We start from the raw sequence: 26,450 nt of genomic DNA, 5'->3' as shown, positions 1-26,450 counted from the left end.
GAAAATCAATACGTGTCAGTATATTGCCTGCTGGTTAGGGCATTGCTTGAACAGTGGAAGACATGGGCTTAGAGTTTGGTATATAACGGATTTTGTTTTCTGCTTTATAGGCAACTGCTTTAACGTATTTGTTTGAAAACTATTAATAACTATGTAATCACAAGCAGTATATTTCATAAAAATCATAGAATGGTTTGGGTTTGAAGGGGGAAAGTGTCCCATGGGCAGGGACACCCTCCACTAGATCAGGTTGCCCAAAGCCCCATCCAACCTGGCCTTGAACACTGCCAGGGAGAGGGTGGCAAGAACTTCTCCGGGCAATATGTTCCAGTGCCTCGCCAGATTCCAGGTGAAGAATTTCTTCCTAATACCTAATCTAAATCCCCTCTCCTTCAATTTAAAACCATTACCCTGTATTCTATCACCACAGTCCCTGATAAACAGTCGATCTTTCCCATTGTCCCCCTTTTGGTACTGGAAGTGTGCAATAAAGTCTCCCTGGAGCCTTCTCTTTTCCAGGCTGAACAACCCCATTTCATTGAATGCCTTTCCATGCAAGCTGTACTTTGCGTTTCCACCAATGAAGAGCCTTCTGCCTTCAGTGAAGTTTATGCTCTGTGTCATCTTTATATGTGGAGGGACACTAGTTGAGCTTCTTACCCTGCAGTATTTCTCTACGTGCTTGGATGCCTACGTTTCCTGGGAAGCTTTTCAGCTTTCCACAGAATTTTTAAGTGATTACTTGTAACTGCTGAACCACAGGCACTGTTAGTGTCTTTGTAGAAGTTATATGTGCGTATTTTTTAAGGCCTGCTTGGAAAATTACAGTGATAAGACTGGACTATAGACTTGTGAGTCCTAGTTTCTTGTTTACCTAATTAAACCAAAATTGAGCTGTGAAAAAACCCCAACAAACAAACAGAAAAGAACCCCAACAACCCAAGAAGCTCCTTTTGTTCTGGCTTTTGCATGTGGATGTACTAGTATCAAATAGTAAAATAATATAGGAATTACGTTCAAAATTTAATTACATTTTGAACATCTACTTATATTTCATGAGTGACTCTTATTTTAGATGGAAGTGGAAACCTGGATAAAATTTCATTCATTGTCTGTGTACAGTTTGCCTTCTTAAATATGATTTCAGACACAAACCAATGCTTGAGAAGATGCATGAGTAGCATTGAGTGTGATAGAAAGTCATGGCCTAATACAATATTAGCATTTATCTGAGCTCTGTATGAGGAGTTTAGGGGACTGTTTTTGCCGGTGTTCTATTATATTTTATTATTCTCTCTAGAAAAAAATGAAACTGTGATTAGATTATCTTCAAACCAATAAGCAGGTATGTTTTAAGGTTGTAACTGACCAGTAAATAACCCATATACAGATAGGCTTCTGCATTAGTACTTGTAAAAGTGTTTATTTAAACCCTATATATTTAAGTTTGCATATCACCTTCTTTAAAGAAGTTTTGGAGAAAAAAAAGCTGCTTCATGGGGACTGAAAAGCTTTATGGATGTTGGCTGCCTCTTTAGCAAAAAGGGAGGGAAACAAAGGTGTGTTAAGCCAGTTTAAAACATTTTATTAGCTGAAGTAATGAAAACCACGTTTCAGCAAAATCTTCTGAGGTCATTTTTATAGTCGCATATCACTTAGTGTTTTCTTTCTTTTTGTTGCTGCTAGTCATGAGAGACTAAACATTATGTTAATGTGATAATTGCATTGAAGTTATCACTTGTATTCTGTAATAAATTGCTTAACGTGTCAGAGGAAGCTAATGTATATCCTTGAATTAAGAAGTCTCATGGATAGTACATCATGATTTTAAAGATACTTCTCTTCGGTATGTATTAATCCTTGAAAATCTTTTTCACGAGCTTTGTAAGATAAAGTTTGGGTTCAAATGAGATCTGCATGTATTGTTTCCTCATATTATCTTTTATTATTTCTTCAGATGTATGAAAACCAATTCTGGTTTTATATATAATTTATTATTAAATTAACAGTTTAATTATAATATTAACCAGATACTTAGCCCCCTAGGTATTGTACAATCAGAAAATAGATAGGTGTATTTCTCTTAAATCTATGGAAAATTCAAATCCTTTTTGGGGAAACATGTCTTAAAGTTGCCAGTTTCAGGCAACTATACTAAAATAACTATCAAAACTCAGATGCTGAAGGTAATATTTCTATGCTTTTTTTTTTATAGTGCAAGATTTTCAGTACTTTGTGACCATGCCTTCATACACTGATTCCATTAATGCCTTCAATTTAGATTGTGTATCATTTCAAAACATGTTACTGAATTTCTGACAATTGTGCCTCTATTGCAATGTTGAGGTTTTTGTTACATTTGTTTTGGGATGAGATACATATTTTTCTGAAAATCTCGTTGTCCTAAGTCACACAGGAAATTGATGGCAATAAAAATACAATCCAGAAATTCCAGGCTCTGCTTCCTCTTCCAAACCCTATCTAAACTCCATGTGGTTAAAGAATATTGCTGAAGTGTACTGTCATTTCATGCAGCGTCTTAGCCACATGAAAAGGACTTAAAAGTCAAATAAGTGGAGTTTTCTATGTCAAGCAGTCCTTTTAAATTTCCCTGTTGTGAGATTCAGAAAGCATTCAATACAGTTTTAAAAGAGAGTAATAAAACCAGTCCAGGTTCACACTGCTGTATTCTAAATCGATGTAAAAAATTAAGCTACACTGTTTTATGGAAAAGGTTGTAAAGAAGAAATCTTTTCATTTGCCTTTAACGTCTTGCATGAAGGTGATTAATTTTCTTAAATCCTGTTCCAGACAGTAGTAAGTGGCTAAGATGTGATTTTGTGCTGTATTTATAGGAAGTACGTGTATAAGCTGGTAACCTTTATGGAGGTCTTTGAACCACCTCTGTAGCTTTTCAATCACAGGATCTGAAACAAGATTATCAGTACAGTCCACAGCATGCTTATTAAGGCTAAAATAACTTCAGCTAACAGCTCTGACCAGTCACTGTAGCACAGCACCAAACTTTCCTCATTATCTCATTACCACCCACACCACAACCATGTCAGTGATACAGTTTTTTTTTTGGATGAGCCTCTTCACTGCCTTCTGGCTATGCCTGTATTTGGAGAACTGCAGTCCCTTCACACAGAAGCCATTGCTTGAATCGCTGGAAATTATAGTATACTAGCATCCACTGAACTCTCAATAATAGGCTTTTGACTTTTTATCCCTCCACTTGTAGTACCTCCTTACATAATAATTGGCTCTGACTACCACATAGCAATTTCAAAATTGGGACACAGCAGATATAAGCATATATTTTAATGGTGTAACACCTGATAGTTTTGCTTGATTCTTTCTTGACACATTTCTCTAAAAAGTTGTTTATCACAGATACCTTTTTCAGATGTCCATTACTCCTTTCTCTCATCTTTCCAGGTTAATTAAACAATGACTGCAGGGAAGTTCATGTTTTCTGAATGGGAAACAGTGTCAGAATAAGATTTTTGTCACAAGCATTAGATCTAGGCATTGTAGTTATATTCAAAGTATTGATTTGAGGTAAAGAAGAAGAAATAAAATAATCTCATTCCTATATAACTTCATATACATTTATTACTATAATTAAAAAAAAGTATGTCATATGGTAAAAAGATGGGAAGAAATATTGTTTTTAAAAGCAACTTTTTCCCAGGTTGTCAGTCGCCTTTTTAATGTTACTTAAGATACAGATTTACATTATTGTACTCTATAAGGCACTTATTAGTTAAAAAAAATGATGCTCATGCCACAATATGACTGATGTTACTTTTGATAACGTATTAATAAAGACTTTATTCATAGTTGTTAGTAAATTTCTGCAGATTGGTGCATGATAATGGCTATAATGGTAAAAAAAACCCATAGCTATTAGTAACTAGTGCATGTGAGATCTTTATAAAGTTGTTTTGATATTAGAAAAAGTAAATTTCATCTTGCACCATAAAAAGAAATTAGTTAAAATTAGTGTTAAAAATTGGCATGGTGTTAATGTCAATGATTCTATATTAGAATGAGTTTGTGTTTAAATTTCTCTCCTCACTTTTCAAAATTAGTCTAAATTCCTGATACTGCCAAATCGTGGAATTTTTAATTCTGTGTATATAGTTGATATACCTGCGATGATATTGAAAACAAATTATTTTAGATTCAGTAATTTAAAAGTAGACAGTAAGCTTCATTTCAACTGATTTTTCATATTATGATCTGAGGTAATGTGGCCTTCTGCTATATATTTAAAGGTTTATTTTTTTCAGACAGCATAGATTGTATAATAGCCTGCAGCTACTGCATTTGAAGAGCATTTATTTCTACCAAACTCGCTTGGGACTGTACCAGAAAAAAAAAAAAAAGATAAATTCTTTGATTTATTATCAACCAGGTTTGCTGTTTTGCTTATTTGTAGTTCTATTCAAGGCAGTTTTGAAGCTTTTTTGAATGTGGATTATTTCAAGTAGGTAACAGTAGGTCAAGTTTTATGAAGTGCATCTTTTTCGGAGGTTCTCCATATATAAGAGGGAGGAAGGATTTCCAAAGAATTCATTCTGGCATTTGTGTCCATTGTGATTTTATGTAATTAAACATGTTTATACTTTCTGCTTGGTTTTATCAGCTATTACATGGAAATGTTAATGAAAAACACACAACAAAGTGAAAAACACTTTTATCCCCAAAAGGGAATGGTTATGCTAGAAAAATATCTGTGACCCTTTTGTGCAATAGAAATGGAAAGTTTAATCAGTCCAATGCTTATCCTATTATTCATCAAATAAGGTAGTTAAGAGCAGGATCAGGTGTGGGTTTGTTTTTTTTTTTTAGTTTAGGTGAGGGTTATTTGTATAACTGTTTTAAAAACTATTTCAGATTTTCTTTTCCTTTGGAAATAATGCCATCTACTATAGGATTCATACTGTGATTTTTTTTTCCAGTGTTTTATGTTTCTGAAGAAACTGTTACTGTATCAGTATTACAATGATGACACTATTTCCCCCACTGGTTATTGATAAAGAACTAGGCTATATAAATGTCTTTCAATCGTCACAGCTATGATGAAAAATCCTAGTGGATTTTGTTCAGTAAAAGCAGTTCAAGTATATGAAGGTTAATAGGAGGCCTGAATTACCCTGGATATCACTGCAAAAGATTGTTTTACATTTGCTCTAGCATATGTGGCTTGATCTGGCTTCTCTTAAACATGCCTAATTGCTGTGATTGCTTTTCTTTTTTATCGCTACAAAAATCTAGTGAACTTCTGCTAAGCTGTTGTCATGACAGTAAAAACTGGAAGCACGTGTTCCAGCTGTACATCAGTCACCTACTGTATGCAGTTAATAAAACTTCATAAACTCCACCTTGAGCTGGAGCTGTATGATGCCATATTCCCTACTCTTATTGTTATAGGTCACAGATGAACTGCCGTATCATTAACATTGTAAATGAAGAAGTCATGTTAAGACCATTAAAGCAAGCTAAGCATTAAATAAACATTAAACTGCTTTGAAGTAGCAGTGAAAATTCAGCCATTTCCTCTAGGATGTGCTGCTGGTTGTGTATGAGAATTGGTGCTTCTGCCTATTATGGGTCTATAAGCTGTGTTAAAAAGAAGACAAACACCAACACCAGCATTTTTCAAGCTGTTAGACAGAGATAGGCATTGACTTGGCTTCTTGTCCAGATATCAATGGCAAGATTTATGACTCTTCTCTCTGCTTATCTGAGAGCATGCAGTTCATTCCTCAATTTGATTATTAATGAGGCTATTCTGAATACACGGTACAACAGCAGCAAAGAACAGCCTGCTTGGGAGGGAACAACATGACTCAGCCTGCTATAACTGCTTCTGAAAACCACTACCCCTTTGTAATTAAGTATACTTGAAGTGGAAAGCCAATCCTTTTTATTAATTTCCTTTCAATTTTATAAAAAAATGTAGCATAATTTATGGCTGGACTCCTACTATTAAGCAAGAGTATTTACACTATAATTACTTCAAATATACTTGAAGTATTTTTTCCTATTTACATATTCAGTAACAAATATAGGAAGATAATGGTAAGGCCAAAGCAGTTTTGAAGTAAACAAGTAACTTTCTACTTTTATCTTATGCAGCAATGGAGAAAGCACCCTTTAAAACTTCCCATTCCTGGCAATATCTGACCTCATTTACCTGCCTTTGTTGAGCAACCTGAAAATACCTGAAGCATAGACTTCAATGTGTGCTTAAAAGGGCTCTTGTCTGGATACTCAGAATGCAGGCATGTATCTCCCTAAGCTCCTGCTCTGTTTAGTATGTGAGTTCAATTTAAACTGCTTAGAAGTTAAATTAAAAAAGGTGTTGCCCTGTGTACAGTATTAGGTTGCCCAAAGGTAGGAGCTGATAAATCACTTCAGAGAAGCCTGGAGTATCCAGACATTTTGTATTTTAGTAGGACATTGTGTAATTAAAGAATCTGTTGATTTGAGTCTCTTAGTATGAAAGTTAAGGTGAACTTACACCTGCCAGCATCCAAAATATTTAATTATGGGATGTTCTTCCTCTGCTGCTTCAACAGATACAGAAGCAGACAAAACTGAAATGCAAGGAGCCTAGTGGAAGTTTGACATCCTACAGGTTAGAAAACTGCTGGGAAACTGTAAAGATACGGTCTAATCTATATTCCTCTAGGGCTTTTATTTTTAATTTAGTCTCAGTCTAGTGTAAAATATGAAAATACTCAGGAGCAGGAATCAAAGCCTGTGTTTTTCTTCCTCCAAGCAAAATATCTTAATGATAGGACGACAGAAACAGGTTATTCTACCTCTCTTTTCCTTATGAATGGAAACTTACCCTGAGGCAGACAGACCATATGCTGCCAGCTTTGCAAGGGATACTGTTATCACAGGGACAGAGGATTTGTGAGGGAAGAAACCACTGACTGATGCATGTGGGAAATTACATGTTGTTGCTACTCACAGGAGATACAGAAACTTTGTCAACTTCATAAAATTGTCTTACTATGCGATGGACTGTCACTACCATTAGAAATTACCTGGATATGAGAGGTCAAATTCTACTTTTATTTTTATTTTATGCTGAGAGCAGTGGCTGCATCTTTGACAAGGAATTCTCCATCTAGAGAATTTAGAAATGAGCAGAATGAAAAATACAGGACCAAAGAAGGAAGATTTATTGAGCTTCAGTTACACTGAAATCAAATAAGAAATCTTCCAATGTAAAAATTTCAGGGAGAAGAAAGAGATACAGTAATGCTTATTTCTCTTTATGAATTCATTGTCATTTAAGATGATATCTTCCTTTTTTTTAATAACTGTCTGATACTGGCTTATTCAGATATATTCAAATATATTTTAATAACTGCTTTCCAGATGCCTTAGGAAAGCCTATAATATCTACAGCAATTTTGATTAAGTTCATAGAGACATCTTTTTTAATATTTTTCTTGTCTCTTAATGTCTATGTTTACTATTTCTTCACTAATTTTTAGGTATCTGCAGTAATTTTTTAATATTTTCTCCAAATCAAAATAGTCCTACTATGTATCACAGCTTGATTTATAATGTACAAATGCTGTAAATTGTAAGCAGCACAATTTTGTCTATTAGAGTGTCTTTTCCTGAACAAAGCTCTTCATTAATTTCAAAAGCAGTAGGTTGCCTTTCAAGTTAATGTTACATTATTGTGCAAACAAATATGGTCACATTTTTTTCAGTGCACCAGGCCTATATTTACCTAATGTTAACAAAGTTTTGTTTGCTTAAGCTTCTGAAATATTGTTAATGTCAGTTACTGATTTTATATATATATATATGTATGTATATATTCTGTGCTTGATCAGTTTGGATCATTTCAATAGGTACCTAAATTAATGTCATCTCAGTGGTTAGTGCTGGTGCTTTTAAATTATTATTTGAGCATCTGGCACTTAGGGCTCTCACTGGGGCTGAAATGTAGGAAAAAAGTTAACTTCATCTACTGAGAAACAGGTTGGAAGGAGCAGGAGGTCTGCAACACTGAAAAGCCTTTTCATATTTAATAGTATCAGACAGGGAAAGAGTTTATAGCAAAGTAGACTTTTTATTTTGCTTTAGAAATCTACTTGGCTGTTCAACAAGACTGTTTACAAACTGATTGTGAAGTTCAGTCTGACTCAGTTCCTGTACATTCAGATTCTGAGTGCTTCTTGCTGAGAAAGTAGCGGAGCACTGAATAAATTATTTTAGATGAAGCCAGGTAGCAATGTTACTTTGGAAATGAATAAGCACAAGCTAGGAGAAGGTAAATGAAAAACATTTCTTTCACAGATATAATGCCTGTCTTATAATTAGTGATCCTCAGAAGATGGTCGTTGGCTGTCTGTTTGTATAGACAGATGCTGTTAGTATCAGGACTGAAGAAACCATATGGATGTTTTTCTAAAGTATTCCGTGTACCTCAGAATAGTGAGGCCATATCTTAAAATTACTTTTATTATCACTGTATCCTTGGCCTTTCCAGACCCACAAATAAATGCTGTTACTCCAAAGTATGCATAGATTTATATTTCATAGACAGTAATATCTCATTAATGAGAAAAGGGGTGAAGCACAGCACAGTTTCACAAACTTATTTGCTTCATTTAAGATTCAGGCTGGCTCAGAAGCATTCCAGAAATCATTTGAGGCATGTCCTACAGTATGCTTTCTTTGGGGATGCTTCCATTGTATAAGTGTTTATGTAGGCTTTAGTTGCTTAAGTTCCCATATTTACTGAAAATGCAGTTAGCAGGTACATGTGGCTCGGTTTAAAAGACCAGAATTTGAACCCTTTTCTTAACATATTTATGAGTTAAGGCACGCAGTCTTGCTGAATATATCTATATATCTTCATTTCTGGAGGCAGTTTAAAGCACCCCAGTTTGCTGCTCCTTTATATGTTGTATTTTCAGGGAACTCTTCAGTTTAATATAGCTGTATCATGTTTAGAAAACAAGAATCTAGAAATGCCCCTTCCCCTTGACTCCCACATAGGTGGCGGTTGATTTGGAAGAGGTAAGCGTAATTATTGCAGTTTTAATTCTGTAAAAGAATAATTACATATTCTTAATTCTTCTCCTATTTTGATTCTAAGTAGTTTCTTTTAAGTAAGTTTGATTTATTGCTGGGTTATTTATGGTTTTACCCAAAACCTTCCCAAAATCATGAGACAATTTCATGAGTACACAAGTATACATACACTGTATCAATTCTATTAAGTTAAAAATGTCAGGCTGATGAGTCTTTTCTCAAACTGATGATTCAAAATGTCCTTGTACGTTATTTTGACTTACTAGTGGTTTTATTATTGTTTTTTTCTACTTTCTCCCACTATCAGGAGGCATTTTTGAGTGTGTGGAATCTGGTCCAATGGGAGCAGAAGAATTAGCCTTCAGATTTGCTGTGAACACAATCAACAGAAACAGAACTCTTCTGCCAAACACGACGTTAACATATGACACCCAAAAGATAAATCTCTATGATAGTTTTGAAGCATCCAAAAAAGGTAACCTTCTGCATATTTTTTTAAATGAGAAATTAATACTCATTTGGTTTGATTACATGAAAAAAAATCTGTCCAATAAAGCCATAATGCATTGAGACTGTACAAGGTTGCGGCTCACATGAAAGAACTGCCTTAGACCACTCCTCGAAGTCTGTAAGGGTAATGGATTGAAAATTATGTTTTCACCTTTGCTTCCACTACCTGTATCTAAAAGCTATTTTAAAAAATATTTAAAATCTCAATCTTTTTCTGAGGTTTGTGGCTACGGTGATTTTGAGACCACCAGCTCCTTTGGAATGAAAAAAATGTTGTCTCCAGATATTATCCTGAAAAATGCCAGGGGTTCCGAAATTCTGGTGAACTTTGAGGAAGGCTACAATTTAATTTTAAGCATTCAATCACTTTAAATACATCTCCACGAATACCTTCACTGCATGACTGTCTGTCATAGTTAATCAGGTGTGGTGTTCAAAGGGAAGCAAGTAGTCGCTTGCTATCAGGTGAACATCTAGGTCTGAATTTAGTGGTTTTCTCCTAACTACAGTTGAATTTTATAAACAAAAATGGACAGAAATAATTTTGAACTTTCCCCCTAAATCTCTGCTTCTCACAAAAATATAACTTTTCAGATTACTTTGCAATCCAGTCTGTGACAGTAGATACAAGTTGTACTGCATCGTTGCCATATCCTAGAAAGTACAAATCTCAACTTGTTCAATATGTATTTATAGCAGAAACTATTTAGTCCTTACTTGAGGTCTACTTGAAGGTGCAAGCTAGCCTGAATATTACGTTTCTAATTATTAACAGACTAATAGATGAAGGTCCCTTCCAACCCAAACTATTCTATGAAGTTAGAATGGCAACATGCCATTGATTGGATAGATCCAATAGATTGTATCTATTAATTGTTCCCACTTGCATCTCAGATGAGAACACAACTCTTTCTTTGTAACTGGTCAGGCTGTATCAAAATCTATGTAATCTTCCAGTGCTAATAGCTTTTTGCTTCATCAATTCACAATACAGCCAACTACATTTGTGCTGACAGGTGCATTAGTTCAGAATCAAAGGCTAAAGGTTAACATGAAATGGTTCATTTTATTATGATGGCTCCAAAGCAGAGTTTTAACAATGAGATTTAAGCATTTGACTCATTTTGTGGTTCATGATTATGTCCATTAGTGAGCAGGCAGGCCCTGCATCACAAATAGCCTGTTTAGACCTCTTAGTAATGTATTCACTTGAAGTTGAATCTAGATGAAATATTAATGGTTTTTTAAAGGCGCCATATGAAAGAGCAACCTAAAGGCAGGTTATTTCCAAGATACTGTTTAAGTGAAGAATAATGTAAATGCAAACAAAATATCCCTCTATGCACTGGAAAAATCAGTATGCATCGGATAGAGCTAGTGCCATATTAAATCACGTGTGAAAGCATTGCATTATTCAAATCTCAGAAACAGGAAAAAAAGCCCATTGAAAAGCCATCTGGTAGCTATTGCTGTTGTTAGTGATCCCATTTACTGACATTTGCATAAAGCTTGTTGATTACTCTTAGGAAGGGCAATATTAGCATAAATGTTTTTTTATCAAGCTAGTCATTTAGACCCTGATTCGACACTCAGAAATGCAGTGGAGATCCTGTGTGTATAGTAGAAGTTCATTTAAACCGCCAGAGTTCTGCAGCAATAAAAAGGTGTGCCAGCATAGTTTCTGGAGTGCACCTGAAAGACTTAGCAATATTTTCATCATGTTGAAAAGGATGTGCATAATAAAACTATTAATTTTGACCTGCTGAGAAAAATAATGCAACAAGATGTGTTTCTACTGCTTGGTTCCTCAGCTGCCAGGAACATTGCTGGTGAAGTAACAGTATTAATTAATGAAACCTCATACAAATACATTTAGATTGTATTGGGGAGATACTTTTCTTCACTTTTTTCTACTGAATAGGATGTTGTTTTAGAAGACAGAATCTGTTGTTTTTCAGAAACACATAAATCTTATGTTTCTGTTAGCAATACAAAGAGGAGCAAGGCTTGTACTGAAACACCAGTCTGCAGTATTGACCAATTTTTGTGCCTTCTTTTTGACATGTTCTGAATAATATCCTACAAACCAGTACTGGATCATACTGTGGGGTATAATACAGACCAAAGACTACAAATGCACAGTATAGGTAGGGCCACCCTGTATTGGGAAAAGGAGAGCTAAGCTACTTGAATTCAGCAGTATATTGTCAGTGAGTGTCAAGGCCAGTTTTGTCTCCTTATGTATGTGCAGCAAAATGAAGTATTGAGTATTACCTGTCTTTAAGAAGGGATGTTGATGTTTTTTCATTAGCAGATGGCAATTTCATTTAGGGAAAATGCTGACCTTTAAATATTTCTTGTCAATATGCCTACTTTTCAGGTACAGAAATCCAAATGTCCATTTCAGTGAAATTAATAATTTTCCTGATACTTAACTAGAATCCATTTACTGTGCACAATTTATGAGTAATTAGGATTTCAGTAGAAATAGTGATGATTGATTGAGAAAAGTTAGCGCTTAAACTAGGTTAGAATGTTGTCTTATATAGCCCTTTTCCAAATGTAAAATGTAGTTGATCAGAAATCCCTTCTCTTGTCAGTGCCTCTTAAAAGATACACAATTGCTGTCCTTTTTAACTTCCAGTGACATAGAAATGTTTATTAAACATAGCTGAGTACTATTTAGATGCTAAGTTTTGCTGTTCATCGACTCATAGTGAAAGCTTAGAAATGTATTCCAAAGGTGAAATCTGTGTAAGTGAAAATGTTTTACAAAAAGGGGAAATCTGTCAGTAATAATGTTATATTTGATGGAGTGCCTTTTTTTAATACAAATTGTGCAATACCTTCTGGCACACTGCCTTCTTTCCTCTCATCATTGACAGACTTCTGTCTCCTCTTCAGCCTGCGATCAGCTGTCCCTTGGGGTGGCTGCCATCTTTGGACCATCCCATAGCTCCTCAGCTAATGCCGTGCAATCCATCTGCAATGCTTTGGGTGTTCCACATATCCAGACCCGCTGGAAACACCAGGTGTCAGACAACAAGGACTCCTTCTATGTCAGCCTCTATCCAGATTTCTCTTCACTCAGCCGTGCCATCCTTGACCTTGTGCAGTTCTTCAAGTGGAAAACAGTTACTGTTGTTTATGATGACAGCACTGGTAAGTCTAAAGCATTAGACTATATACACGTATATTCACATGTACCAGGAGAGGGAAGAGGGCTGTAACTACTCGTATTTCTTAATTTAAGAAATCTTAACTAAATTAAGAGAATTTCTATTGGCAAGATAGTGTATAAAAATTCTGTGGCTTTATTAACATAAGTATTCTCATAAGTATGCTTCAGTTGCTGAATTCTGTGTGTTTAAGTTCACAGCTTTCAATCAGTCATGCTCTATCTGTGTTTTCTGCAGTGTCTTAACAGTTGCTAACAGCTATGTCTTGATTTTGTTTAAACTTAAATTTTGAAGAAAAATATGGAAACTTTAAAGATGCACTAATATGCCTAGTGAAACAGAAGACCTAAATTCTAGTGCTGCTTCTGACATTAGTTAAGTTAGAAAACATATGACACATTTGGAATTTCAGTATCTGCTTTTTCAGAGAGACTTGCAGAAGCAGCCCTGCTTTTAGCTGCTAGGAATTGAAACCAAAGCAATTTTGGAGACTTGTTTTACAGATGAGTTAAATGAGTTAAAAATGAACTTTTGACTTTTCAGGAGACATATACCAGTTTGCTACCTATCTCTTACCTTACCCTAAAATTTGCTTTGCCCTTCTGTTTTGCCTTGGCAGTGACACCTTTGAAAAATTCTTAAAAAATTTAAGTTTGATTTGAAGTCTATTCTAACCCTTTTGGTGAAGATACTTTCCTAATGTCTAAACTGAACCAGCCCCTGGCACAGCTTCAGTCTATTCTCCCTTGTCCTGTCGCTTGGCGAAGAGACAAACACCCATCTCTAAAACCTCCTTTCAGGTAACTGTAGGTAGTGATAAGTTCTTCCCTCAGTTTCCACCAGGATAAGCAATTCCACATCCCTCAGTCACTCTGTAAGGTTTGCTCTCCAGCCCCTTCACCAGCTTGGTTGCCCTTCCCTGAGCACACTCCAGGACAATGATAGAGAGTGGCTCAGCAAACACCTCTGCCAGCTCCCTCAGCACACATGGATGCATCCTACTGGGGCCCATGGATTTGTGTGTATTGATCCCTCTGAGACATTTGGTTTAATTCACTTTGATTTAAATAATTTTGAGACTATTTTTTCAACAAGCAATTACCTTTTAAAGCAGGACTTTCCATTACAAGAATCATGTTTTGTAATGCTTTGAAGCTACTTTGCTTGATATTTTCAAGTAATTCTGCCCTCAAAAAAAAACCCAACAAAAAAACCCCGCTCCCTGCCAAAGGAATATTTGCTGTTTAATGGCCTCTCTAGACTTCATATTTTTTGAAGGAGATATGATAACAGTCGTGCTAGACCTGATCTTTTCATAAAGTATGTTTTGAAGTCAGGATATAAGTAGAAATAGGAATGAAGATGGACGTCTTTCCTGTGAATGTTGCAATCTACTTGATCTACTTGTGATTACTATAAACATTTAAGAGAAAAAAACTCAAACCCACAAACTCTTTTAAAATAAATTTTAATTAAATCTGACAGTGAATAAGGAGATTCAGGAAATTAGTTTACCTAAAAAGCGGAAATAATTATTTCAGGAAATATTCTCTTATATTTATATTTCTTTACTGGATTAGCTAGACTCTTCATATTATTATACTGGTTGCTCCTGCTGATAAACAGTAATCCCTGTCACAATATGTTTTTTATTGAAGTCTCTTATCTATCCTATAGATAATTCCAAAAATTCAAAAGCAGGACACAGTGCAAAGAAGTCTACAGCATCATTTGCCTTTAAAATACATAAAGGAACCACTCTTAGCTATGAGAAACTGTTGATCTTAAAGAAGTAGAGTTTTAGTTAGAGTTCTGTCGCAAACCCTGATTTAGGATCTTGTCAACCATGTAAATTTTTTGCAAAAGAGTAAAATACACCTCACTTGAAAGATAGAAGAAGAGTATGTTCTATTGAGGTAAAATAATTGAGATAATATTTAATAGCTACATGGATTAGTAATGTTTCATTAGTATTAATTCAGCATGCTATCAGCAAAGATCTGCTATTGGTAAAAGGTCTCCCTGCCTTGAAGAGCAACCTTGAAAGGTGTCTCAGCTCAAGGGGAGATCACTGCCATGCAGCCACACTACCTAGCAGGGAGAGATCAAAGAGGGTTCGCTTAGGTTGCCATATTTATAAAATAAGGTGGTTAGCTCATAGTTAAATGACATGCAATAGGAAAGGTATGCATGAGACTCCTTGTACTCACAACTTTCTTTCTTCCTTCATAAATAAGTCTAGGAAAAGTCACTCCCTATCTACATGTTAATCTCACGATTGTGTTCCAAGTTCATGTGTTGGTGCTTACTGTGTCACTCTGCTCCTTTGTGGGTTTACACAGAACAGATTGAAACTAGAGGATTTCTTGGCCTAGCTGTGGCTCAGGCCTTTATGTACTTTGGTGTCTGTACCAAACCACTAGTTTGATTAAGGGGTCAATGCATCCCTCAGAAGCTCCAACTGCAAACTTGTGGTTTTTTGAGGCAAGGGTTGGGTGAGATGAACATTTTGAAAGCGAGTAGTTACTGCAGGTGAGGAAGATGTTATCTCCTGCCATGGGATAAGATAAGTATTCAGTTGTGAACCTTGGACTGAAGCTGAACAATTATCTTTTTAGCTAATATTTAGAAACTGTGTTGTAAGACTCCTTCTGTCATTTAAGACTTAATTGCAAATCAATTAAAATGAGGGCAATGAAAACAAAATATTTACAATTCTTTATATTTGTTTCTTTCATTTGGCCAGTGATTCCTTAATGTAAGATTGATATAATTCTTATTTCCCCCCCTTGTTTCCTCTTTAATCACCCGTACTTTATTTTCCTTTATTGAAAAACTGTTTAGGATGATGCATCCCTTTTTAAATGATAATTTCACTGATATGGATTTCCTTTATCTGAATGGACAATTCTGAAAAGTAGGCCCTGGTCAAGACAATCATACTTTGGTATAACAGTTACAGTGATAATTTTTTCAAATTGCTAATATTAATAGTTGGGGGGGATAAATTTAGTTTATTTCTGTTATTACTTCATAAACATAAATACAAGGGGAGATGATACTTTTATTATGGACAGGAAAAAGAAGTAAAAAAAATGCATAAACTGTATGGAATACTTTTCAAGATCAATTATGGAGAGTTACCCATATGCCAAAATCCTGGAAGATTATAGAACCATTCTGAGGGAAGTTATGATTATTTAAAAAACCCCACCATCCTTTAGTTCTAATATTAAAAAAAAATTCTTTACTTCTTAATTGTTATCGCTTAGCTTTATCAGTTATCTAAGGAACTGTTATTTTTTTTACTTCTCTGAGGAAAGGTACCTCACCCACTTCAAAGCATTCTAATAACAGCCCTGTTCATGTTCTTCATTCCTTCACTGTGGGATATGTCTTCTTGATTAAACACAAATGGATAAAGCTGTGTGGTTGTCTGACACTCTGCAGTCAGTAAAAGCCCATGTTAACTCAGTGTCATTTCCAGGAATGCACTGGAGACTGATACTTCAAGTGCACACTTCAACTGCCTCTTGACAGCACCATTGTGTCTGATTTTGTGTAATCCCACATGCACCTATCTTATAGGAAGGAAAGCCAGTTTTGTGACTCTAATAGAACAACATTTTCCTGATGCTACATGGGGCATTCTACACAAGTGTAGGTGCAGTATTCAATAGTGTTTTTGTGTGCCCTTCAGTCCTTAGTGTAGCTGCCTTCACAGCATCGATGTGGTAAGATGTGCAAAATAGACTGCTACCACTTGTATTTGGTCTGGATCCAATTTGATCTCAGATTGTGTGGTAAAAGGTGGAACAGAGGAAGTCAATCAGTTTAAAAGCCAAGACTCCTTTTGCAGTAACAAATATTCACACATCTAAAAGATTACTGCAAAGAACAGATATTACTGGGTTGTCTCCCTTATTGAAATATTCTCCCTGTATCCTCTGTGGAGGAATAGCTGTGCATCTCAACACTAATTTAAGAAAAGTCATAAAAAAAGTTGCTTTTCATGCACTATGGGCAGCAAATAGAACCTGTCCTCAACTCTCCCCAGCTTTATGATGCACAAATGGTGAAGTCAGAGAAGATTAACCTATGAATTGTGGCTATCGCTCCTCATGTCAATTTGGACCTCAGAACACAGGGTTGTTCTGTGCTGATCAGATGTGCCTCGTGTTCAAGAGCCTGTAATCAGGAAAGCAGGATAACTTATCACAGGAGAAAATGGAGGTTGTGTCATGCTTCTGAAGGGATATGATCAATAACACTGGAGAGAGCAAAGAGCAGGTTGAATACAGCATAATAAAAAGAGGAAAGACTCTACAAATAGGATGAAGTGAATGAATAAACTAGAAAGGTTAATTCTATCTTGTCTCAGTAAAAAAAGAAGAGCCTGTTACATTGGGCATAAAGTAATAGAAATAAATTAACACAGAGTGGGTAAAGGTTTTAATATTATAATGAAGCCTTCTGCCCTCATAGTATTTTATGGAGTGAGCATTGTGACATTAGGTAGATGAGTCTGTTACTCAGGGAAGAAAAAAATCACAGAATCATTAAGGAATAGACCTCCAAGATCATCTAGTCCAACCACCCCCTACCACCTATGTTACAAACTAAACCATGTTCGTAAGTACCTCATCCAACCTTTCCTTGAACACCCCAAGGGATGGTGACTCCACCACCTCCCAGGCAACCCATTCCAATGACTACTCTTTCTGAGAAGACATTTCTCCCAACCTGAACCTCCCCTGGCACAGCTTACTGCCATTTCCTTTTGTCCTATTGCTACTATAACCTCCTTTCAGGTAACTGTAGAGAACGGTAAGATCTCCCCTGAGCCTCTTCTTCTCCAGGCTAAACAGTCTCAGTTCTCTCAGCTGTTCCTCATAAGATGTGTGTTCCAGAGCCTTCACCAGCTTTGTTTCCCTTCTCTGGACACAAATGTGTGAGTCCTTTTTCTGTGAATCTATGTTTGCATACTCCTGTACCTGACTTTTTTTTTTTTAATGTAATACCTATATTCTGCTTCCTTCTATGATTTATTTTGCCATTTATTTTAGGTCTCATGAGGTTTTTTGAAGTACTCCATCTTCTGTAGAGACAAAAATTTGGAATGAGTCTGAAAATAAGTATTAGTTCCTGCGGTCATTCTAAATGGCCAGGTATATTCCTTTTAACTGGAATTTCCCAGTAAATAAAAACAACAAAACCACAAAACCTAGCAGGATGTAATGAGAGGTTGTGGGTTTGTTGGTTTTTTTTTTCTCTTAAAGTAATTTATTGTCTCTTTGTTAATTAAATACCACTAAGCTGTCCCTGGATGCTAATTAAGTCCTTTCAGATTTACAGATTTTCTACAGTCAATTGTATTTAAGAAAGAAAAGTGGCAAAATGGCAGTATGTTCATCAGCTGCATGTCCTAATGGTTTTAATTGGTCTCAAAACACTAACTTGAAATTAAATATATAGTCTATTCTCTGTGCTAAAGAAAACAGACTAGATGAATTCTACATTTGTGAATCTCAGAATTCCAAAACAAAGAATACATGAACTGTTGGAAGCTGGGGCCTTTAAATTATAGTGACACTTGTGTTGCCAACTAATGCTTTATGCAGATCAAGTTGATATAAACAGAGTTCTGGGTTTTTTTCTTAATTAACATTTGTTTTGGTCTTGGGTGAATGAGTATAAACACCAAAAATCTGTTGCATTTATGAACAGAAGCCAAAGAAAAGCTGGAAAAAAAATCACTTCAGAAATAAATATGTTTTGTCTCAGTCTTTGATATTGAAGACCAACACAAACGTGCATTAATTCAAATGAAGAAAAAAATGCCATTTTGTTCATATTTTTACTTTCGTATGCAGGTAGAATTGAGAAAAATGCAATTTTTTTTTTCTTGGAACCATTATTGAAATTCACTTTATCTTATTCTTGCTGTATTTAGCTTTGTTGTGGCCTCACCTTGAGTGTTGTGTGCAGTTCTGGGCCCCACAATTTAAAAAGAATGTTAGGGTACTTAATGTGTCCACAGGAGGGCAACAAAGTTGGTGAAAGGGCTGGAAGGCATGTTCTGTGAGGAGCGGCTGAGGACTTTGGGCTGATGGCATAATTGTAATTGTCTACTCTGGAGAAGAGGAGTCTGAGGGAAACATCATGGAGGTTCCTGAGGGAGGGGAAGAAGGAGCTGCTGGTCTTCTCTCTCTGGGATCCAATGATAGAATGTGTGGGAATGGGCCAAAGCTGTGTCAGAAGAAGACTCAGGCTTGACACTAGGAAGTATTTATTTACTGGGAGGATAGTCAAACACTACAACAGACTTCCTAGAGAGGTGCCTCAGGTCTGCAAGTATTTAAGACGTATTTGGACAATGTGTTTAACATGCGCTTAATAACGTGGCTAGCCCTGAATTGAATAGGTAGTTGGACTAGATGGTTGTTTTAGGTCCCTTCTAGATTAGCTACTCTGTTTTCTATTTCTTATTTGCAGGTATTTTACATCTTGTGGTTTGTTGGGGATGTGTGTTTGTGTATGTATTGTGTTTTCTTCTTTTATTCCCCTACTACTAATAAAAAATGATACTTATCTTTGCAATTAATATAAATTTACATTTTGGGAATTAAATGTATTTGGTGTAAAAAGGATGTAGGATGATGGTAGGTGGGCAACATTGCTAAAGGATTAAGGAAGAAAAAATATCTTTAGAGTGATTTGATGTAAATCTTGGCTGGGAATAAAATTTCTCTCTAGGGAGATTACACATAGTGCAATATGAAGCTGGAAGAATCTTTAGGTAACAGGTGACTAAGAAGGTGGAGAAAAAATGAGATAGTAAATAAGCCTGCTTATCTCTGTTTTTCCGTACATGAATTAAGCAGCATCTCAATTTATGGAAAAAGCTGTTATCCTTTATAAACACATCTGTATAACTGAGATCTATTTTTAGCAGCATGAGAAAGAAAGAACTGAGTTGAAAAGACTGTGTTTGAACGTTTGACAACTGATACAATAACAGTGCATTTCACCTGAGTTTAGAAGACAAGAATTCAATTGTGATGATCTATAACAGAAACTTACAAACTGACATGGTGGCATGTAGTGGAATGTATTTCAGGTTTAAATTTTGATATGGAAAGGTAAAGTTTGTTCAATAAGAGATGCCAGGCAGAAATATGGAAAGATTACTTAAAGATAAGTAAAATAATAATCTGGTGTCCTTGGACCATAACACAGGACGCTGTGACTACAATATAATTATAAAAAGCATGAAGGAGTACTGTTACTGTGATTTGCATTGCTGTGCATCGAAATCCAAAACAATCCATGAAATTCAGTGGACAAAAGTTTTCTTGCTATCCTTTTTAGTATCATCTAACAAAACTAATCAAAGGCAATATCAACAAATACCTCAGACTAGGTTAGAAGGAGAGAATTTGTATCCTTTAAAGGTTATGGAAATTCATCTCATAAGGTTTGGTGGTTTTTTATGTGAGTTTTTTTGGTTGCTTTTTTATTTTTTGGTTTTTATTTTTTTATTTTAATAGCATGCTTTTGCCAGACATAACAGAAAATGCAGGTAATGGTGAACTTTAAAGGTTACTATTGGGACCATTCCCTATCACTGATGCTGACTAATGACTCTATCAAACCTGCAGAAATACTAAATTATAAACTAATAAGTTACTCCACTGATAACACTTGGACTTTATGAACTTGAAGGTCTTTTCCAAATTTAATGATTCTATCATTCTATAGTGAAACCTCAAATTTGTTTTAATTAGGTATCAGTTGAATAAAAACTATACTTGTGTGTATTTTTGTATATTTGTACTTTTTTTACTTGTGCAAAGTTAATTAGCATTTATTTGGGTTCTGTGAAAAAGATGCAGAATTCACAGTACTGGTTATTCTTCAAGGGCTGGGTGGGTATCCTTTGCTAATAAATAAACTTGTGTATAAACCTTGTCGAAGATACAGAGTGGAATGGGATAGCTTAGCACAGCATGTTAAATAAAAAGATATTTATGCATTTCATATTTGTCCATTATCAATTAATCAATTATTCTGTGTTACTGAATGGAATGGATATCTAAAGGAGGAATATATTTGTCAAGGGGTCAAAACAGTCTTGAGGCTTCCCAGGCATATCAACTGGAATGATGTGTAGTTTTATGTTCATTCACTGAGCCTTGCGGCTTTTGTAAAAACAGCCACATCTTTATTGATTCTTCTGATTCTTTTCAAGCCTTCCTTAATAATCTCAGATGTGATAGAATTTTAATAATTAATAGCACAAATAATTTAAATATATTTTTTCAGAAGGAAGAACTATTTTCTTGCTTGATTACATATTGCATAGTGGTTTTTAAGTACAGACCATTTCAAGTGTTGTGCATAGTAATTTCAAGTAAAAATACAATCAGTAGTTATGTTGTAAACTTAATCATGGTATTTGGATGTACCTGGGTAGTTTGTTTGTTGTATTTCTTTTCTAAGAAAAGTGTTTTATCATCTGTTTAGTAAAGTTCAGAAATATTTTTCAGCATTATATGAAAATACCAGTGATAAGGACGATGTTCTGAAGTTAAAAATAATTTCAAATCTTTAGCTTTTTGCAGTTTGGAAGTTAAGAATTACTTTAGCTCGCTGTCTGAAGATAAAGAAATTAAATTCTGATATTACTTTTGGTAAATGGACCTGTAGTTGTTCTTTGAGAAGAATTCTATAATTTAATTAAATTTTTTAACAGAAAAGTAAATATCATTTAATTAAACAAAATGCATGAGTCCAGCCCATCTTTCAGGAAAACAGGTCTGACCCTGTTTTGGCCTAGGATTGAATTTGGATTTACTGCAGCAAAGCACAATATTATAATAAGAAAACTATAGGTTTAAAATAAGAATAAATCTCTAAGATACTTGATAAAATTTTTCTGTAAGCCTAAGGAACAAAAATTGTGGTAATATTGACAGAAATTATTACATTGACAGTGAATATATTCCAAATGGTACTTCAAATTGTTTGCTTTTGTGGGTTTGAGTAAAGTTAATAATTTAAATCTAGGGCTAGGGAAGTTTTGATGAAAACAGCTCTTTTTTTCTTTCATGAAGACTGGAAAAATTTATTCACTATTTTCAAATATAGAAAAATGTGATGGGAAAACTAGTTAAGTGAAAAATAAAACCAGGAAAATAGAGACATAATCAGTATCACATCTCACAACAGGCATGATTTTAAACTCAGATTTATACAAACTACTACACTTTTGCTCCTTCAGTATCATGATTTTTTTTCCCTCTGGTTGAAGGAACACTGTGAAATGCACTTGAGATGTCAAGCCCTTGTGAATTGCTCTATGTCAATCTCAGCTCAACTATTTTCATCTTAATACTTTTTAGCTTCAATTCTAGATTTGTCTTTACTCTTGCACTTATCAATTTTAGCAAAAATATAACTGCTTTTGTTGCCAAGAAAAAAATGTGCCTACCTACTGTAAATTCCAGTTTAGAATGTTCATTTGCTTTTCCTTTACAACCGTTTCAATCTCTAGTAGATATTATTTTTATTTAGTTTTGTATAGTTTGATACAATAGTGATAGTGCTGTGATATGGCTAGAAATTTCTAACTTGTTCTGCTTCTTTTGATATCGATTCTGACCGCTTTGACAAAAGTTGGTTTGTCCTTTGACTGTAGTAGATCTTTTTCCCTCTTCACCCTCATTAAACTGCACTGCTCATAGATGTGAGCCACTTGAGAGATCATACTTCACACTACTGCAAGGATCCTTTCGAAATGCCCAGGACTGTTAATTGTCATTGCTGTCATAATAATAATAATAATCATACTGAATTAAGATAAAGCTTTCTGGAAAGGTTCAAAATAACATGTTAAGAAAACTGTATAATAGTAGTGTTTTAAATCAGACATATCATGAGATCCACATATGTAAAGGAATGTCATGTGTTGTTGAAACTAGAAAAACATGGCAAATCTAATATGAAAGGCTTAATGATTTATTAATTTTCAGTATTTTCTTCAATTATATGGAGTTATTTTTCCCTACATTTTCACATACTATGTACAGAGGTGAGAAAAAGTGTAAGAAATAGACAGTTCTCTGCTTCTTTGGGTGGTCATTTTATTTTCTTTTTCCTTTTTTTTCCTCTCCCTCCCCTCTCTCTCCCCAACTTCTGTATGTTGCAGCTTGCTAAATACTCAGGTAGTATGAAAAAACTTGCTTTCTTCATCCTGTTTTGGTGATCTTCAAGATAAAAAAAAATGCATGAACCAAAAGCCTTTTCTGAACTTAAGCAGCCCAATGATTCCCTCTTATGGAACTGTGTGGAATGGGGTAGAGGGCTTTTTCACTGCAGTGCTGAGAAGCCATTATTAGAAAAGAATTGTTACTGGAAATAGGCTGAATTGGGATTGGCTATTTGGAGCTGTTCACACCCGTGCTCTGATGCGCTCACTTAGCATATTTAAGGAAAACAATAAAGCTGATTATTGCCTTGCACTTCAATTACATCTGGTTATGCTGAAACAGCAGTTAAATGGATTTAACATTCAGATGCTAAGAGTGAATACACAGAAAAATAAAGTGATATGCACAGTATCAGAATGGAAATCTGATTGTCTTTGCAGTTAAACCTGGATCCCTGGTTTTCTTGTTCAGTGATTTTTTTCAACCTGAAGGCTAGTCTCTCCTACACATGGAATTTTAATAATCTCAACCTCAATATTAATTATAAATATTTTTAAAAACTTCTATTTTCCTGTACTAATTGCTTCAAAATTTTTGGTGGTCTAAGACAAAGGGTTTTTTCTGTCTTCAGTTAGACACTTTTAGATCTTTCGTAATAGTGGGGCTTGTATGTCAAATACATACACATGCACACACATCTCTAGTCAAAAACACAGTTCTGCCTTTTTCTGTTTGTTTTAGAGATGAGACCATTTTTCTCAGATATTAGTATTACTGTGTTCTATGTTCTCCTGTAGTACACCACTGATAGTATCAGCATCAGCAGGTCAAGCAGTGACAGAAAAGTCTCCTCAGTCTGTTGACACAGTCATACCATTTGTACGATCAGTGTTGATCCCAGATACTTCAACAAAGTAGCTTCTGTTTGATGAGTTGACATGGACCAAAAATGGCTAAGACTGCTGCAGATAAAGGTTGAAGGTCTTGAGTCAGGTCCTTATATATGCAAAGTTTGCATTATCTGAATATTTGGGACTGGACTGTCTCTCGTAATGCGTCAAGAAGGTGCTAATTACTATACCTGAACATGCAGTTGAATCTGGAAGTGTGGATGTGAAGGTAAAATCAAGTATCAGCTCTCTAACACTAAACCTTTAAAGTTTGTGCCAAATCTGTAACCAAAGACATTAAAATATGTCCCTCCTTCCCATGCATGCTTCATCTTCCAAGTTAGTTTATTTTCAAAAGAGGAAACTCTAAAGTGTTTATAATGAAAAAAAAAAAAAACAACTAAAATATTTCTATTTTATACTTCTAAAAACTGAGTTTTGCATCTCATGCAAAGCTGCCTGATTGTCTTGATAAATGTCCAGCTATTTGAGACGGAGAATGACACACACCTCAATATGTCAGCATGGAGGCAAGATAAATGTTGGTAGACTGCATCATAGCTGCGATTATGGAGAGGTTTAGAGATAGGCATAGCTTTTAGCGCTAGAAATACTGTTTCAGCAGACAATTAAGCCTGTAAATGGATTGCTGGCATTGGTACCATTATTCTATGTTGAAGAGTGATATCTGGAGCAAAAAATTCCGTCTAGTACAGCCAGTAAGTACTACAAGATGATGCTGATTTGGGAAAAGAAATGCCAGGAGAAAACTAGCTACATAAACTGAAAAGTTTTCTCTGATCACTGGCATGGTTATCATTCAAGCAAAAGTTTTCAAAAATATTTTGAATTGGAAATAATGTACTTTTATTTGTCTTCTGATACTCAGTGACTTAGAACCATCTTTCAGTGTGACTAGAACGTTTTTTAGTGATATGCTCAAAAAAGTATTTTTTTTAAAAAGAACCCTTTCCCTTAAAAAAACCCAACAAAACAAACCCAAACAAAACAAAAACACTCTCCCAAAACCCAATGCAATGACCAGATTATTTTTCTTACAGCATAAACTTCTGGTTTTGAAACACACTTTGTGTGTTTGTGTAGCTGAAAGGCCACGTGGGGAGAATGAATTCATAAACATAGTCTAAAGACGGTCTGATTTATAAACAGGAGTTCCGTATCTCTGAAGAAAAGTTGGGGGCAGTAGGTCACTACTGTGTGCTTTGATAAGGAAATAAGTAAATGGTTACAGACAGCTTGACATTATAGAGCCTCTATACATCTAACACTTCTTCCCCTCCCCAGAAGGAAATTTTGTCATCCATATAGACCTCCAGAGTTCATTCTGGCAAATACTATCATTATCATGCGTCACTAGTGCATCTTGGCTTGTCCTAACGAATCTAATTCTTAAATTTTCAACTGTAGTGATTCTGAGCAGAGCAGTGGTATTTCTTGACAAAGTTTTTGTTATATAGAATTGGCTTTGGTGAAACTGCTACTGAAGAGAGGTACCAAATATTTATTTTTTAAAAAAAATCATACAGCTGTGTCATTTTTATAGTAGGAATCAAGACTAATAATAGAAAAATACTTTGAGTCAACATAATGCTAGATATTTTTGAACTCTTCTTCATGTCATCTCCACTAATAGTAGTGCCTTTCTAATACTGCAGATTGCAAGTAGCACAAAGCTCATACATATGTGCATGTACACATAGTGTTCTGATTACTTTCCAATACTTCAACCACAAGAGTGAAAAATCTTCCCCAAGTTTTGGACTCTAAAGCTGGTAATTTGGTACTGTAATAATTATCCTTACAGTAAGAAGATAATTTTTTCTGGATTACGTATTTTAAAGCTCTTCCTCTATTAAAGACACTTCACACCATTTTGGTACTATATTTAAATGGTTTTAAATACAACTGACAATTTGAAAGCTGCTTTACGCTGCTAGAATGGAGGCAAATTATCTTAATGTAGTAAAAAGCTAAATATCAATAAATGAGAAAGATCCATCAAGTTCTTTTCCCTTAATTTCTATTTTATCTGTACTTAACAGTGTTTCTGTATTATGCTGTTATATTCAAAGAACACAGAACAGCCCACTGTTCAAGTGATGCTACTGGCAAGTTCAGTTTCTAAATTTTTTTTAATCCTTTCACTAGAGGTCTGTTTTAAGTAGAGAATAAGGGTGACAAAACTAATCTTGAGAGTCCATGGGTGATCTGTTCAGGATGTTCGGTATCTGTGAATCATTTTATAGCAACGAACTGCTCCGGTTGATGCGAAGCATTCTATCGATGCCAATAAGCCGTCATTCTCCTCCCTTCCTTCTACCCATACCCCTTTCAAAGCCCAGTACACAATGATTTTTTTTCTGAGACGTAACCAGAGAAACTGGTCAGGGGGCTGTCAGAGAAGAAGAGAACAGAGAGGTGTGAGAGGAAAGAACTTGCTGAAAATAGTTTTCTGGTAGCTCTACAAAGCAATATATCACAATTTTTGAAGGTTTTGAGATTCTGAAGATAGGAGTGGCTTTTAAAATAGCGTTAGTGTTCTTTTGTACAGAAAA

General features: G+C 35.1%; 1 protein-coding gene across 1 annotated transcript in view; it reads left to right on the top strand.

Annotated features, from left to right (window-relative positions):
• The window catches only part of GRIK2 (glutamate ionotropic receptor kainate type subunit 2), a gene marked incomplete at both ends in the record, with an annotated part of 375,780 nt that overhangs the window by 116,560 nt on the left and 232,770 nt on the right, over positions 1-26,450 (top strand). The window contains 2 exons of the mRNA XM_084262244.1: positions 9,392-9,559; positions 12,499-12,756. Coding sequence (XP_084118370.1) covers positions 9,392-9,559; positions 12,499-12,756 — 426 coding nt within the window. The remainder of the gene's footprint in view (positions 1-9,391; positions 9,560-12,498; positions 12,757-26,450) is intronic.

Source organism: Gallinula chloropus (genome assembly GCF_964237585.1).
Source record: "Gallinula chloropus genome assembly, chromosome: 3".
Taxonomy (NCBI): Eukaryota; Metazoa; Chordata; class Aves; order Gruiformes; family Rallidae; genus Gallinula; species Gallinula chloropus.
The sequence above is the reverse complement of the archived record's forward strand: the minus strand, read 5'-3'. Positions and strand labels throughout refer to the sequence as shown.